General features: G+C 41.7%; 1 protein-coding gene across 1 annotated transcript in view; it reads right to left on the bottom strand.

Annotated features, from left to right (window-relative positions):
• Window positions 1-3484: 3484 nt before the first annotated feature.
• The window catches only part of tnn (tenascin N), a 36184-nt gene continuing 21539 nt past the window's right edge, over window positions 3485-18129 (bottom strand). The window contains exons 9-19 of the mRNA XM_070973332.1: window positions 16282-16545; window positions 14008-14271; window positions 13440-13703; window positions 11441-11704; window positions 8905-9035; window positions 7649-7787; window positions 7357-7508; window positions 6802-6898; window positions 6537-6701; window positions 5535-5698; window positions 3485-4218 (exon numbers count right to left, since the gene is read on the bottom strand). Coding sequence (XP_070829433.1) covers window positions 4069-4218; window positions 5535-5698; window positions 6537-6701; window positions 6802-6898; window positions 7357-7508; window positions 7649-7787; window positions 8905-9035; window positions 11441-11704; window positions 13440-13703; window positions 14008-14271; window positions 16282-16545 — 2054 coding nt within the window. The 3' untranslated portion in view covers window positions 3485-4068. The remainder of the gene's footprint in view (window positions 4219-5534; window positions 5699-6536; window positions 6702-6801; window positions 6899-7356; window positions 7509-7648; window positions 7788-8904; window positions 9036-11440; window positions 11705-13439; window positions 13704-14007; window positions 14272-16281; window positions 16546-18129) is intronic.

Genomic DNA, 18129 nt, shown 5'->3' on the forward strand with positions numbered 1-18129 from the left:
GTATGTTCTGTGTAGAATTTAAATAATTTTAGTTTTAAAAACATTTGTCAGGGGTGATGATGAAGATACGGGTATGATGTACTGATATAAGGTGTCCTTAAACAGAGTGTCTCACCCTGAAGTGCGCAAAGTGCAGATACCTGTAGGGGGGACCTTCTTCTGAAGTCCTCCAGGATCTGTCTGCCGGGGACAGGGAACTGCAGCGCGGGGAAGTGCGCCCTGCACTTGTTCTGACAGGACGCTCTCATCATAACGTACCAGCAGACGCGGAGATCCAGGTTTCCTGCAAAGGACGGTTCTTCATGTGTGCTGCTGCTGCTACAGTGCAGCACGCAGTATCTCACGCTGTCCCTAAGAAGCCGGTGCAAGCGCAAACTCAATTCCAAATAATGGATCGATTACGTCCATCTCTCTGCTGTTTAATAGTCCAAAGCCAGAGGGGCGTGAACTCCTCCTCATGACATAAAAACAAAGGTCAAACAAAGCAACAGCGCGTAGCAAAATTCAACCATGATAAGATAATATCAGTCTGCTTCCTCTGTCATCTTCTCCTGCTGGTAACTTTACAGTGTCTGTGTGGTGGTCTGCTGAAGCGTTTAGGGGTCTGTGGGAATTCCGGGATTGGGCCTTTCAGATGTTACCGGCTCGGATTTCTCAGTGGAGGCCAGGGACGGACTGACCATCTGACATAGCGGGCATTTTCACGGTGGGCCGACGTGCTATTTGGGCCGATAGTCGGCTACTTTTTATTTATTTTAAATATTCGTCTGACCAGCCCATAATACCAGACAGTCGATCAGCGGCCCCATCACATCGTTAAACACCAACCCGTTTCGCTTTGGTCTAGCCGGCATAATGCATTCAGCAAGAAAGAAAAAGAAAAAAAAAGATGTCTTGGATGATGTCTTTTTTTTTTTGTTTTTTTTTTTAAGGATTTGCCCAAGTTCACGAGCCTTCTTTATTCAGCACTACCTGGAAAACAGTGATAATCTGATCAATCAACCATGTCTATTATTTCTCTTTCCCTCTCCCTCATTCATGTGTCATCATCCCTCTTACTGTAAGTTTTCAGTTTCTACACTGCTATTTTTATCTTGAAGACTGACCAATCATTAAATCTCTCTTGCTTTCTCTCTCAAACATACATAAACAGAGTTCAAAGTTCATTCAGGAGTTCATTTACATTCAACCTTATGGACTGGGTTAGTTCACAATTTATAGAGTACTACTCTTGGAAGAGTTAACATCTGATCCATCATTTCTCATCTCTATTCTTTCTCTTTCTCTTTTCTTCCTCCCTGAAACACATAGATACATCCAATACGATGAGTTCTGCTCAAAGCTCCATCACTGTGATGGAGTGGTGGAGTGCATTTTTTTTGTAGTGTTAATAAATTACACTTTTTGGAAGTATTTAATGTGTCCACTCTCACTGATTCCTCTTAACTCATTGCATGGCTTAAGGTATGTGGCTTTAAAGAGTTGCACAGTTGGTACACACATTCAAGAGACCGAAAAGACTGAAAAGGTGTGCATTATCGAATGTGGTGGGGTGGTATGGTCCAAAATGCCAGGGCCGATTTTTTGTCCCAGTCCGCCCCTGACTGTGGGAACACTGGAGCTCCAGACAGAAAAAAATCGCTTGAAGACTGCCAGCCAGTGGTGGAAAAAGTATTCAACACCAGGTTGCACCAGCTATGTGTAGCTTCAAAAGTGGCCTAGTTTGAACATAATTCCTAAGTTTATGTTTAGTTTATGCGCTAATAACATTTTATGGGTTGCACCAGCTGAATTTACATCTTAAGTCTCACGCCTAGCCCTTCGTATGTGTAAAGAGCAGTTGACATGGTGTGTTGTTTTAGGAGGTGGGATAACTTCAAGGATGAGGAGGAAACCAGCTGTTTGTGTCAGCATCGTGTGTTTGTTGGTACCAAATTTCACAGTCTATCCAAGACAAGTGTGCCTTACAGGAACAGTCGCTGTTGCTGCCCTCTGTTGGTCAGGTGTATTCATGATTCTTGTGGTTACATTTGTGGTGGTTACATTTTTTATGCTTGTCCTACAAAAAAAAAGAAGAAGAAAAAAAATTTTTTGTCCAAAACATGACAATAATCCCCAGAAAGATGTTTTCTCCTTTCAAATAGCAGGCAAAGTGCTCGTCTTCCACTTGCCACTTCATGGAGATATTTACTGCTCCGGCATCTCAAATCAAACAGTCAAGGACTCCAGTGATAAAAGCAATATTGCACACAGTTTGAAGTCATAGATATAGTAAATGGCCTCAATATAAATATATATAGCCAAAATACAGGTTCCAATACCTTAAATATGACTATGTATGGCCAAAATTTAAATTTAATTAATATAAACATAGATATTTATGTTGATAAATATATAGTAAATTGTGTTTTTTGGAGGATGTCTTTGGAGACCATTAGAGAAAATTGTGTTTCTGTGATATTGCTCGCAGTTTTTATTGAATTTGATGTAGTCATCTGTAAGTATCTATTTGGGTAATGAACCTATCTTAGAAGAGCACTGACAGGCCGACGTGTCCGTTGAAACAGCGTTTGGTGGCTGTAGTTGTTCCTCCTGTCTCTAAAGTTCAGCTGAAGCTCATGTGTGGCTCCCTCAGTCTACAGTCACATTGAAAGTGTGCTAGAAAGGAAAAATGTTTAGCAACTCTTTAAGAGAGCTCTTACACATGCTGATGTTAGCATTTAGCAGTCATAGCACCTTGGTTGTAGTTAAAATATATAAAAGCTCTGCTGCTATTCCCATTGTAAACTGCTTTTATTTATTCATTGAGTGAATGTACTGCATGAATATGAATGAGAAGCTAATACTGTTTTGACACATGCATGATACAATTAGTTAAAAAATAGCCATACACAGGATTTTAATTCTCTCATTTCTGACCTTGAAAATCCTGATTGAGGCCTTGTTGGAATATAAAACCTTATGGGCCATGAAGGCTTAAAAGACTTTTCAGTGAATGCAAAATTTATGAGGAGCAGGAGCTGCAAATCAATTCTGGCAGATTAGCAGGAAGGTTGATTGATGTGCTCTGTCCTTGTCACATAAAGTAACAGAGTTTGTAATAAAAAAAATGTAATTATGTAATAAAGTCAAAGTCAAAGCAGTATTAATAACCTTTGTCAGCTTTTGAGATTGAAAACAAGAGTTTGGTCATCAAGTTCGTGAGGATGAAGCAAACAAACCTCATTCTGATTGGCGTTTGATATGGGCGCATCACATTGATTGATATGCGCTGTCTGTATTGTATGAATGTAAAGCAGGAGCAATATGTTGTTATTCTCTGGCTTGTCCTACACAAACTAATGTGATGTGACAGAGCTGGCAGCACAGCGGCAACTTAATGTGACACAGCTTCAGCTTCATAGTCAATAAACTCAGGGCGCTAACAAATTGTCTACACTTGAACTGAAAACAAAAGACACAAGACACAAGCTCCTTTTTTAACATTTATGTTAGTATGACAATACTACTATACACAAAAAGGCTGCTACTCAAATTCTTCATAGGACATAAAATAAACAAATATAATACAAATAACCTCGGCTGCTGCCCTGAGGTTTGAAAAAAAGTTAAAATGAATGCAGTAATAGAGAAAAATTGGATTTCTTGGTTCCCAATTTACATCTACTGTTTCCTGATTTATAATTGAGGTTATCAGAATCAGTGAAACAGGTGTTGTTAAAATTACAATTTTATCATAACTGATAGAGTAAACTCTATTCAACTTCAGTTCACTTCAAAACAACTCCAACGCAGTTTTCTATTCGCCGCTTTCCCGCTATCACACCAAAACTCGCAATTTCTGATGAATCTCACTGTGTACAAACAGATAATAAGTTACTATTGCATATGAGCTTTGCCCCAAAAGTGTACATACTGTCCAAAAGCTGAGACACGTACAAGCATGTAGACCAGTGGGAAGCCTTGCGTGGTCAAAGCACCGAGACACATGTATGTACATATGCAATCTAGTGTGATGGCAGGTAAATGGGACTGACGACTGTTGGGGTTTTAGTTGGAGCTGCTCCATTACTTCTGCTGGAGGTTTGTGGTTCTGCTCTTCTGCCTGGCCATCAACGATCGCCTCTTCCTGCTGGACACGATTCCCGAGGGCCGGATCTTCATCTCAGTGAAGTCGAGGGACGTCAGGTGGCCCTTCCACGGTTTCCAGTTCACTCCCTGACAGCAGGACAGCGGATTGAGGCAGAAAAAATGAAATTAAGAAGGGGAGAAAAGAGAAAAGGGGAAAACGCAACGTACGGTTAGAAGGAGATGATGGGAGTGATGAGGGAGACGGGCGAGGGCAAGAAAAAGGGTGAGAGACAGAGAGGAGAGGGATGGAGTCTTCTGGCATGACAGACAGGCAGAATGACAAACACTAATAAATACCAGCCTCTGGCTTCATTTCATGTGAGCACAAACTTGTTTTGACTGTTATTGCATCTCGCCAACAAACATTGCGGGAGACATCTGCAGCAGCAAAATTATGGGTGAAATCTTGACAAGAGCAGCGATCTCCCCTGGCATTTCCTTCAGTATCAGTCTCCCTTAGACATAATAACTGTTGTTGTTACTCTCTCAGGCTGGTAAAAAAACACTTATGGTTTATAGCTGGTGTGAGAAATGTGTTTTCTTATCACTGCTGATGGATTCAGGCCATTTCTGCTTCACCTCAACAATCCAAAACAAAACAAGATGAAGTGGGCCGGAGTGAAGCTGTCTTTGATTGCTGATCAGGGAACAGCCTCCTGGTCAGCACCCTTTTTTTTGTGCATGGTCAAATCGTGATAGGAGAAGCAGTTTGCTGTGAGCGGTCATCGTAAAGCTACTAACTGTAATTGTTCCAAAAAGAAAAGTAAAAACACAGCAAAACTCTTCCGAACTTTGTAACCGAAGCTGAGCGTTGAATCCTCCAATAACCGCTGACTTAATGGAGAGCAACACTGACATTTTGAGCTGAAGGAGATTCAAGATGGCAAACACAGAAAATAAAAGAGGGTGTGGGATCACGTAGAGTATGAAAGATCAATATTTGGACAGAAAGTATAGTCTAACTTCATTTAGCAGATCTGAATACTAGAACTTCACACAAAGTTGGAGGATAAAATCATTTACTGTGAAGGATGAAGTGAGGGCAAGATGTTTGACAGCCTCATTTTAAAGTAACTGGTCACTTAGGTCAGTGTACGTCAGCCATCACATAGTACCGTCAGTGCCACCTGTTGGTGTGAAAGCACATTGCAGCACAAGACTTAAGTGCTTTGTCCTTGATGCTAAACCCTCAAAACCTTTTATGTTTGATCGGAGTATAATGAACAGCATGATTTAATTCACATAGCTTTGTTATCAGTTTTGTGCATGTATGCAGATTTATGCAGATTTTTAACTTTCTGTTCTTTTAAAGACATTTTTAAACCCACGTTGGCAGATTCAGAATAATCTCAGATCATTTTGCATATACGATCCAGTGCAGAACCGCCTCCCTGCCCACTCACCATACTGTGCCTGCTGTCTCCCCAGTTTCCGTTGAGGTTGGCCAGGTGACAGTTTTTGTACCACCAGGCGCCACGGTGGGTCAGGGCACAGTTACTGAGGGCGATGTCATTGTCTGAGTCAACAGTAGTCCAGGGCCGGCCTTGGTGGTAGGTCATAGCATCACCTGGGGATCATCAACAATAATTAGCAATAAGTGTTTTTGTCTTGTATGTTGTGATTTTTTGCTGATGACATCATCATATGTCATCCTTCCAGGGGGAGGGATCCATCCTCTGCTGAGGTTCTTTCTCTCCCTGTTAAAAGGCTTTTTTGGGGAGTTTTTCCCCATCCTGTTCAGGGGTGTAAAGACAGAGGGAGAGGCAAATTGTGATGGCCTGTGCAAATAAAAGTGACTTGACTTATTGACTACTTAATTAAAATTGTAAAAAAAAAAAAAAAAAAAAAAAAAAAGGACAAGCTGTATACAGTCCAACCTTCCTCTATCCATAATATATTCACACAGACTTTATGCTGCTCACTGCTTTTTCTTTCATGTGCTCCCTGATGGAAGAAATTTAATAAAATGCCAAATATAGAGCGGTACGGTATATGTTGTTTTGGCACTGCAGTCTGTGTAGACACAGCGTCCCACTTGCTGTGTATCTGTCTGGCTTCAAAGCCCACTAAAACCCTGCCCTCGTCAGATACAGTCTTCCCTATACAGCGTCTGTCTATAACTCACTGAACAGAAGTTTCTCAAACAAATATCCCACCTACTGTTGGTGTGTATTTGCTTTCTCAGCACCCCACAGAATGATGGGTCAGGGTGCCTATTGCTTGAAACCCCTGTATTCCCACCCCTGTCTGTCTCATTGCCCTCTCCTCTTCTCTACAACTCCTTCTATTTGAACAAAGCGTCAGAGAGAAAATGCAAGCTCTGAAAGCTGCTCATGTTGTCTTCTCAGTGTCAGATCTTTGTATTGCCGGTAGTTTGGAGAAGAGTTTAGAAGGAAAAGGCCCACCTGCTGTCCCGCTGTATTTGCCAATAGTGAGTTTGAACTTCTGCTTGACCGACGCAACCTTAAAGTTGTCATACACAGCGTAGACTCTGTCTGAGCCCAGGCCCAAGTCAAACCTCAGCTCATACTGAGTTGGAGTGTTGGTGAGCTCGTATATCTTATCCAGACCTGAGGGAGAGAATGTGAAAGCAAGAAGAAATACTCATTACTGTTCAAATGTGCATGCATCAATGTCTGCAGAAAACAGACAGAACATTGGCGTGCTCACCGATCCAGAACTCGTCTGTCATGTCGCCAAAACCTGCTATGTACTGTCTCCAGCGTTTCATAAAGTCCAGCCTGCCGATGTTACGTCGCTGGAGCACCTGGAAGCAGCGAGCGCAGGAGTTTCACTAACAGCTGTTATGCAAATGTTTCAAACAGTTTGCTTTGGGTTGTTGGTTATCATTCCCAGCACTGAAATTCCAGCAGCAATAAAACTGTCAACTACTGTCATTAAAGGGGCAAATTATTACAGCATTTCCATGAAGGAAAATTTAAAAAGGGCTGCCTAAAATAGAAGCATCTGAAGCCAAGATATCTTGATTTGGGTCCTACATTACCCATAAGGCAACTCAACAGCATGTGGGTATCATCAGGATAATTTTGATTGTTCTCTTGAGGAGTAAGTTCAAATCTGTCGAATGTTCCTTTAATGTTTACTTGTTTAAATTTGGTCCACATAATAAACATTACTTTAAACAAAAATATAAATTATTATCAATATCCTGAAATCTTATCAAAAGATCCATATTTTGTTCTGAAAGGTGTCAATAATTCATACCAGCCAGCCGCCTCCGTCAGTGTCCATGTCGCAGTAAACCTCGATTGGTTTGGAGCGGTTGTTGTTGATGTAGACTGTGTAGATGCCGCTCTTCTTATTGCCATTCTTCATGATCTGAAGACAGTCCATGGGGAAGGGGTACAGCAGACCAACTAGAGGATGTGATGATATTATTAATGGTTATTTCACACTCATGATGTGATGTGTCGCAAAGAAAAGACCATATGAGGAAAGAGCATCCTATGCTTCATCCGTGGACCTGCAGAGGACAGAAGCAACTCAGCAGACAGACCTGTTTTGAAGACCGTCTGCACCACCTTGCTCCTCTTGTTCCCCCTGTAAGCAATGATGGTGACGATGTATCTCTTCCCCATCTCCAAACTGGATACAGAGAAACGACTCTCGCCGGCTCCAAGCTGCTTTTCAACCATCTGACCACAATAAACAGCAATTACAGTTAATCTCACTGAACACTACAATTAGAAAGTAATGTAGCTGTCCCATAAAGCGCATAGTACATAATGTGGCCTTTAGATCAATTTCACTGTGAGTGATGGGACTATCTTGAGCATCAATTTGAGACAGGCATTAAACGGGCTCTTCAATTCTTATAAATTCTTAAAAAGGTCTCAAGGAAAAGATGAATCACCTTATCCATGCACTTAAAATTGCTTTTAGTGGATTTGTTTTATTTTTGACCACAAGAGAGCAGTGTTCTACAAAGCTTCAATTAAACACACACTTACTGTAGCCCCAGCCTATTTCAAACAGTGAGGAAACTGTTTTCCATGTAGCATTTGCATGCTTGTAAAGACAATTATAGGACTTAAAATACAGCATTGCATAGTTCAACATTTGGTCACAGGATGCTCAAAATAACTGCAGCTCTGCTTTCACCCTCTGCAGAATAAAAGGCTTTTGCATCCTCTAACACACTCTAACTCAGTTTTCCATTTGATGGCTTCCATCCATCCATTATCTATACCGCCTATCCCTTTCGGGGTTGCGGGGGGCTGGAGCCTATCCCAGCTACAATGGGCGAGAGGCGGGGTACACCCTGAGCCGGTCGCCAGCCGATTGCAGGGCCACATGAAAGGACAAACAAACATTCACACTCACACTCACACCTACGGACAATTTAGAGTCATCAATTAACCTAATGAGCATGTTTTTGGTCTGTGGGAGGAAGCCGGAGTGCCCGGAGAGAACCCACGCATGCACGGGAAGAACATGCAAACTTCACACAGAAAGGCCCCGCCTGACCCGGGGATCGAACCGGCAACCTTCTTGCTGTGAGGCACGCGCACTACCTGCTGCGCCACCGTGCAGCCCCATTTGATGGCTTGTTCTTTGAAATTTAATGCAACAGTTGTATATGAAAGAAATGTAAATATACCCTAATGTTCTTATGTCTGTATTTACAAACTGTGAGGCAAAGATTTTAATATCTCAGTTGTGGCATTATTATACAGCATTGTAGGAAAACTGCCTGGACAAAGCGTGTGTTACTGGAGATTTTTGGGCCATCACGTTGTCATGGCTTAGTACCTCCACGTTGCCGTCCTCATCTCTGTAGGTGAGGATGTACCCCTCAATGTCAGCGAGAGGAGGAATCCAGGACAAAACAGCAGAGTCCAGCATCACATCTGTCGCCTTCAGGTCTGTAGGGCCATCAATGTCTGCAGATGCGAGTGTATATCGGAGAGGATTACAGCACAAGAACAAGGTGGTCTACTGTATGTGCGTTAACACATTATAAACTCAGGTCTGGATTGGGTCAGCAGAGATTTTAGTGCTGTTTTCACTTGAGTAAATTCACTAAACCTGGGGAAAATAATCACTTTTGAGTGACTTCAAAAGAAGATGAGGTTCTCTTTGATTACACAGATGGTTTAATGTTTTTAGTAAATCATCATTTTAATTTTCTCTTTAATGTCTGTACATTTTATCCTTCAGTTTTTACAGTGCAAACCTTTTCTCATGCTCACATGTGAATTAAGTGTTTGTCAAACACAATTTTCTTCCTTTCTTCCCTTTATCTCCCTCAATGACAAGTGCAGCATTAAGGTATCTGACACTGCAGCCTCTCTCCACCTGAAGCACAACACCAGAGATGACTACCATCCGCCTGCAGAGTTACAAATTGCCTCTGCAGATAAACTGGCACTTATCCTCCGCCTTATTTAAATGCTTTGGAGCTTTGACCTGAAGCAGGCGCTGAAAGAATTTGTCTGACACGAAGACGCCTGCTGTAACAGTAGGAGCCTTAACCTCCCGTGGCTCAAGAAATTAGAGGAAGCGCATGTCACCATGACGTACAAAATCAGCCCAAACAATCAATTATTCATTCAAGTCAAGAGACGAACTTTCAGCCCTGTACTTATGAAAACTACGCCTTCTGTTTATATTAAAGAATCATTTGTGAGTTTTACTATCAATGAAAATAATTAAAATGCTTTCCTGGTAATTAAATCTTAATGGGAAAAACAGTGTGACAAATTTCGTAACACAATTGGTATGATTAGTCTGTGAAATGCAGTGATGCTGGCTTGAGACAGTTTAAACTGACATTAATGGTGCTTGTTACTAGGTTCAATAAAGCCACAAATGTAATAACACAAGCTTTTATGTATCCCAGATGATATCTTTTGACACAATGGCTTTCTTATCTGAACCCAGCACCGCAGTGGTCTGCAGCCACTGATGGCTTCTAATGAGTTACGACAAGACAAGTTTATAATCCAAAACTCGGCCATTTGCTGCCTAATTGAAAAAGATCCAGCTTTCGCTTTGAGGTCCGGGCTTACAGATCATCTGGCTCACACAAAGATACCCCTGTTGTAACCCGCTCACCATGTGCTGCTGCTGCTATTTTTACCCCGTTAAGAGACATACCCGATGACCTGGCCTGGCCTGTGGGAGACATTTCCTGCCAGAGCACAAACTTTGGTGCTTCCTGGTAGTTTTGAAGTTCAGCGTGAGCAAATTTAGACTTTGCACTAAATTTAAAGTTTAATAAATCAAAGGTCATACGGCATAAGAGTTGATGGATTACTGTTTTGTGTGTGCATAAATCAAAAGCATTGTTACTAGTAAATGAATAAATAAAGCAATTTCCTAGTTCACAAAATGTGGTAGATTATTGGTTCTGTTTTTGAGACTATCAGCAGTTTTAAAGGTTATACTGACATATTAAAAAGGCACAATTATAGTCTGGTGGGTCTCACACATGATGCAAGCACCACAGATTCCCAAAGAAACAACCCAGATGTATTCCCTGAATTCTCATACTTAACCTTTGATCCCTGTGATTACTAGTGTATCCAGCATTTTCACATAAAACATCATTAAAGAAGTAAAACACATCCATAACTGCAGGAATCCACGACCCAATTCAGAACTGCTTTTCTGCGTAAATCAAAATCATGACATTTCAACTCTACGGGGATGAAGTTACTGTAGTTATTGGCAGCAACTTCCCTGCCTCTATATATACGGAAATATTGCTTCAAGTTACTGCTTCTGTAGAACCAATATTCCCCCAAACTAGGGCCACATGTAGCAGACTCTGGCTGAGTGGAAATTCCAATCAGCAATCTCAGACTAAGGCCTTTGTTTCTAACAGTAACAGAGCAGTAACCTGTTTGAGTTTGTATATGCAAAGAACCTGGAAATGAAAGATAGCTTTGTGCTGTGATCACAGATCACAAGAATATTTTAAAACACAATCTAGAGTCTTTCTTCCTTTTGTTTGATATGCAGTCCGTATAGGTGTTCCTCATCCAATTTCCAGGTCTGCTACAGAAAAAAAATCCTGATTTCTAGAGTTCATCCATTTTTGTTTTAGTGTATGTAAGCCTCATGTGGATTTAAAAATTGAATTGACAGATTTACGTATAAACAGTTTGAGATAACATCCATCGGTGAATGTTACCATATGTGAGCTGCTGCTTTGCTTGTGTGTATCAATATCTGTGAATCCAGACTGAAAAAATTAGCTTTTTTAGATGTTAAACAACAAGTTGCCGTTTCAAGAGAAAGGGGAGCTTTTTTAATAAACCCTGCCTATTTGTTACGTATTAACCTGTCTCAGCTGTTGTTGAAATCTTCCTGGTGGCTTTGTACCCTCTGATGGCCCAGATGTAGACAGTGTAGAGGACCCCAGGCCTTAGGCCAGTCAGCATGTAAGAGGTGCTGTCAGACCCAACTGGGATTTCCTCACTTGAGCCCTCAGAAGAGCTGTAGGTTAGGATGTAGCCATCAATGTCTGCCTGGACTGGATCCCAGGACACGCTGAAGCTGGACTCTGTTTCATCTCGGGCTAAGAGGTTAGCAGGAGCATCCAGTTCTAGAGGGAGATGTTAGTGGTTGTGGTTAATATACTACTGATGCAAACTTCAAGAACTACTGGTGCAATCTACAAGATTTTTTGTTTCATTTTTCACCTGAAGGTGAACAAATGAACTCTTCAGCATGCATTTACTCAAACTATTAGTAATATGCTGCAAAAAAGGAAAAAATGTTCTAACATCGCATCATAAAAAATAAGACACCAACTCTATATTTGAGATGTGATATAAGTTTAAATCTTTCTGCTAGCTTGTCTTCGGTCACTGCTCAAAAATACATGATATAACAACACATGGACCAAGGAAATAAGCTTGGAAGAGACAGCATGGGATCGCAGAGGTGTCTCTGTACTTCATCCACTCTTCATCAGAACTGTAGCTAAATGTATGTCCACTGTTTTTGGACTGCACCCTTGTTCAAACAACATCTAAGAGAACTTCGCCTGGAATAAGGGAGCCGAGAGCCAACTCCAGGAGGCAGGTCTGCAGCTGGGTGAATCTCGTAAGCAAATGATATGGACTGAGCACACTTTGGGAGTGTGACACAGACTAACAAAGGTATTGGCATTGTCAGGTATTGTCTCTTTTCCCTGGAGCCTTGTGCACCTGCATGTTGCAGGGAGGAAAAGATTGGTCAGATCATCTGGCCTTCTGGGTTTGGTGGAAATGCCTGGTATCCATTCATAGGTACTGCATACAATGGACTGTTAATGTCAATCACAGAAGCAGCTGCAAGGGTCTGTGCTTAGAGGGTGAACAGTGCTTGTGATTGGGACACCTCAAGAAACCGGTAGAAGGCAGCAGGAGTGAAGAAGGCTGTCAAACTGAGAAAGGAGTCCTTCAAGACCCTCCATTGTCCTCTTGTGGTAAAAGGTGTCTTGTCCTTTTCAGGTAAGTAGGCAGCTGCTCCAAGGATCAGGGTAAATTGGGATTTTACACATGAGTTACAGCGAAGGAGAATGACAAAACATTAGGGGGATTGGGTGTAGCGAGGCAGACATTATATCAGACCATGCTAGAGAAGAGACAGCTGAGCCAAAAGAAATGACTTTCCTGAGTCTCAATCTTCAGTCCATTTATCTGTGGTCACAAACACTGGGTAGTGCAGTGCATGTGACTGAAATGAACACATTGTTGGATACAAGAGGCTGAGATGAGGTTCCCCAACACGTTGTCTGACCTCAGTCTGCGTGACAGAGTGAACAACGCTATTGATCTGAGAGGAACTATGAATAGCACTGCTGCTTTTCCAGAGTAGCAGGTAGAGGTGTTGTGGTCACTTGGAAAGAATGGGCCTGACTGCCTCCTTATGCTCCATATATGACTGAGTGAGGGGAAACTGCAGGGTAATCACAGGACATACTGGACAGACTGCACCTCTGAGCTGGCATGGGATTGCTCAGGAAGAGCTGGAGCAAGTTACAAGGGAAAAAGATGTCTGGGTTGCTTTGCGCACCGTGACCCGCATAAGAAGTTGGCAAGTACATGGATGAACTGATGGATGAACACTTTGGAAAACTCCCTAAACAAACAAGCAGACTCTGATTAGTCTACCATGTGAGAAGCACATTTTTCTTTCGGGCTTTGCAATGGAGTGTTTCTGTCAAAATAACTAAGATGAAGATAGGATGTATTAAACATGAACATGGCCCCACAAAAGAATATGTGGGGTGAATATTTTCAATTGAGGCATTGGCTTTAATTGGGTTTGACAGAAAATGGTAGATCTGAGACCTGTCTCAGCTTGTGTTGAGATCTTCTTGCTGGCTTTGCTTCCTTTCATGGCCCAGATGTAGACAGTGTAGAGGACCCCAGGCCTCAAACTAGTCAGCATGTAAGAGGTGCTGTAAGGCCCCACTGGGATCTCCCCACTAGAGCCCTCAGAGGAGCTGTAGGTTAGGGTGTAACCATCTATTTCGGCCTGAGCTGGATCCCACGACACGCTGAAGCTGGACTCTGTCACATCTCGAGCTGAGAGGTTAGCAGGAGCATCCAGTTCTAGAGGGAGACGTTAGTAGAGGATATTAATACACTACTGATGCAAACTACAAGCGACAGTACATCCAACTTATCCCATGAACTGGTCTATGGCATGCTGAACCAAACCTTTCACCTTTCACTACGTTTCACCTTTGGCCAAGAACTCAGTAGGATCTACTTCTACATATAGAATTGTCTTTTCTTCGAAGACTGGTTACATGTGTGCATGTACTGTAGATGAGCATTTAACATTAAAATCTCTCAGTAGCTGGTAAGATAATTAAGAACTTTGGCTTGGAACAGAAAGTTGTAGATTTGAGACCTGTCTCAGCTTGTGTTGAGATCTTCCTGCTCGCTTTGCTCCCCTTGATGGCCCAGATGTAGACAGTGTAGACGACCCCAGGCCTCAGGCCAGTCAGCACGTATGAAGAAGTGTCAGACCCAATTGGGATTTCCTCACTCGAGCCCTCAGAGGAGCTGTAGGTTAGGATGTAGCCATCAATGTCTGCCCGGGTGCGATCCCAGGACACCCTGAAGCTGGACTCTGTTTCATCTCGGGCCAAGATATTAGTAGGAGCATCCAGCTCTGCATGGGGAGTTCGAGTTAGTACAGACTACTGAAAGACATCACTACATCCAGTGCAAACATAACAACTACACACAGCTCATCCAAATCAGTATAATATAGTTACCTCTTACACATAACCTCCGGTCACTGTGTAAGCGGTTAGAAACGTCAAACTTGGATCAAGTTTGGAGAGATTTCATTATTGTTTTATTTTTATTTTGTTTTGGTGCTTTTAAACTCTTTAGAAATGATGATTCGACGGTTGACTGATGATTTAATTATTACCCAGTAGAATGCTGTGCCCCATCTTATTCATTTTAGGGTTAGGTTTTGAATCCAAGTTTGACATCATATCACACTGTTTTGTACTTTGAGCATATTATGAGCTATGTTAATTAAAGAACATGCAAACTACTATAGCAAACAATAGATGGTGACAGAATACTGTTATAGCTAAGAGAAATCTGAACCACCGATGTGATGCAGTATCACTGGTTTGGTTTCTGCATGAATCCCACATATATCTTGTCTCTTTGCTGTTCTACATCACTCTGAATGTTTCTATTCTCCAAAAACAAGTAAAAAAACCCCCAAATCTTTGATTTTAGCACTGAGATGAAACCATTCAATATGTATACACTCTCATCTCTCCTTCACCATGACAAAATAATAGTAATCGCTTCCCCATCTTGTTTATGTGATAGTTAATTGAGATCACAATTGCTAACATCACCAGTCAGCAAAGTGAGTTTCAAGACACTTCAGATATTTGCATCCCTGTGCACTCCCGCTGGTTGATGTATGAGTGAAGTTAACGGAGCTAACATGTCTGCTTCCCTCATCAAAAGGCGCCAGGAAAAATCTGAAAACTGAGCCTGAATGAAAACAAAAAAATATAAACGTGTATGAAAACAGAAAAACATGGAAAAATCAGGTATATTGAGCAACTCAAAACAGTTTTTAGTCATCTGACTAAAAGCACACACACACACACACACACACACACACACACACACACACACACACACACGCCACATACACCTGCAGACGTGCTTTGGTGAAAATGAGAAATTCAACAAATTATTTATAATAAACTAATAACACATCAAACATTTGCACTGTTGGCACTGAACAGTTGCATCAGTCTTAAATGTTTTTGGTCCCCGTGCTCAGCTGAATTTTTTTAGAGAGATTTGGATATACGCCAGGCAGCACTCGAAAGCGTTCTTCTGCTGCCTTTCTTCAGAGACATAAAAGCGAGCGGACAACCACAGCTGCTAAACTTCATAACAGCAAAGATTAAGAGACAGGAGAACAGAGGAGAAACAAAATAGCTGGCTTTATTGACTAAGCAAAATTGTCTCTTCTCAAACTTCTCTCAGACACTCAGCCCGGGGCTAAACTAAACTACCTTTAAATGAGGTGTCCAGCCCAATTATGTTAAATAGCTTTTTTCAGTGAGAGTTCAAGTTTCCCTCATGGCAGTTAGGTAAAGAGGGGTTAGTGTGCTAAGTGCAAAATGTCTACTGTGATGCTTTTTACTTCTCGCCACTACAAAAAGACAAGGAAATTGTGCAGAAAACCAGCACACAGAAGATCAAAAGGAAATGATTGGTGCGTTGTACGTAAGGGCTATTTGAGGTAAGAGCGTCTTTCACAAAGCAGCTTAAGAAAAGAGACACTTCAAATATCTTTCCCTCTGTTCACAAAATATAAAGAAGAAAGAAAGCAAAGAAGGACGGTGCCCGGGAGCACTTGAGATACCTGAGAATCACAGGTTACTGTGTGGACACTTGGCCGTTAAAAAGGATAAAAACGTTTGTTTTTTCATTGCATCTACTTCTGTGTTCCAACAAAAGTGGAGGCAATTTAGTTTTTATGTCTCGCCTTTGTTGAATATCAAACAGTAGATCATTTAAGCTTATATGTCTAGCATTTATATAAAGGTCATCTGTGAAGCTCTAACACACAAAAGATCAAATACATCAATCACCCCTATAATGAACTAGAGTCCTGTTCAAAGCTTACCTGTTTCAGCTTCAGTTGAACTCTTCCTGCTGACTTTGTCCCTCTTGAAGGCCCAGATGTAGACAGTGTAGATAACTCCAGGCCTCAAGCCAACCAGCCTGTGTGAGGTGATGTCACGTCCTACAGGGATCTCGGCGCTGGAGCCCTCAGCAGAGGTATAGCTCAACATGTAGCCATCTATTTCTGCCTGGACTCGATCCCACGAAACTGTTGCAGTGTCCTCCGTTACTTCAGTAGTGACCAGGTTACCCGGAGCATCAATGTCTGAAGAGGAAGAGGTAAAAAAAATAATAAAAAGAAACAAAAAAATGAGGAGTGCTTGTTCTCCACTGACTCACTGGTCCTTCTGGTCCATCCACACTGGCTGTAGAAACTCAGTGGAACAAGAAGCCTAATCTAACAGCACACTGAAAAACAACAGAACGGGGGAGGCTTGGGAAATAAATGGAAAAATCCATACAACTGCCAAGTGTACCTGTCAGCAGCAGGACTGACAGGTAAAGTGGGAGAAAGCAGCACAGGCTGGGAGGAAGTAGAGGGAAGAATGAAGAAATGGTAACTTACTATTGAGCCAACAAATCCTCATAAATGACAAAGGTTGTCCTTCAGGGCCTTCCATAACAGCCAGTGTGACAGTTACAAAAATGATCCAGCATCTCTTAAGGTTTGGATAAGTTTAGGAAACTCTACCAGGTTAAGTGTGGGAAATTATCATTGTAATGTTTAAAAGCACAAATCTTGACTGTTGGCAGGAGACAATATGTGAACTGCTATCTCCAGTCTCAATCACTAGACCTACCCCCAAAGCTGTACTTAGACATCACATCCACATGTTAGAGATTGAGAGAGGTTTCAATCAAACCCCATAACAAAACAAACGAGACCTCCAAATTACAGCAACTACAACAACTCAGCAGGGTGACCTCTTTTGTCTGTGCTTTTCAAAGTCATTACAAATCACTGTGGAAAGTTAAATCAGTCTTGTGATGTGACGGCGCCATGGTTCAGGTTTGGTTTAGGCACAAAAAGGACATGGCGAGGTTGAGGGAAAGAAAATGGTTTGGGTTTAAAAAGTACTTAGTTAAGGTTGGCGAACCACATGGTTTGGGTTAAAATGTCTGCTTTGTTAAGGTTAGGAAACTTTTGTCGTCATGGTAACAATAATAAAAATGTGAGTTAAGATTGATGATTGTGGTGATGCTTTAAAACAAAAACCAAAACAATACTGACTGTTAGTCAGTAACAGGAAATGAACAGCGGTCTACCTACCAATCAGACGCTTTGTTACGATAAGAGATAAAATAATCCTTTATTAATCCCACGACAGGGGAATTTGCAGTTACAGCAGCAAAGGGAATAGTGCAATAGTAAGAAGCCCGAGCAAAAAAGCAAGATATGACAAATGAGTAAATAATATGAAAAAGTAAAACAGGGCAGCGGTTGAGTTCAGGGACTGCTGAGCTCCTCCCTCTGTGGACTTTGCTTCATGATAACATGACCTGACTTGCTCCTTTGCTCCCCGTCACTTGAATGCAAACATATGTCATTTTGATGTTTTTGCTGAAATGACTGATGCTGTTGTTGTTTTTGGGAAGATCGCCTCAACAAAACAAGGAGGGGTTTAACTTAAACTGCACAAGAAAGGGTGAACATAGACACAGCGGGTCGGTCAGTGAGGTGAGCAGCAGGAGGCAGGAGCTGTAGTCTGCTGCAGAAAAGAGCACCTTGAAAAAATGCCTATTATTTTTCTTTCTCTGTCAGCTGACAGAGAGTGTATGCGGCATGCAAAACGTTTCCAAAATAAATTTCCACAAGCTTGTTATCCGTATTTGGTTTTGTATGGCCCCT

The sequence above is a fragment of the Chaetodon trifascialis genome, chromosome 11 (genome assembly GCF_039877785.1).
Source record: "Chaetodon trifascialis isolate fChaTrf1 chromosome 11, fChaTrf1.hap1, whole genome shotgun sequence".
In the NCBI taxonomy this organism is placed as follows: domain Eukaryota; kingdom Metazoa; phylum Chordata; class Actinopteri; order Chaetodontiformes; family Chaetodontidae; genus Chaetodon; species Chaetodon trifascialis.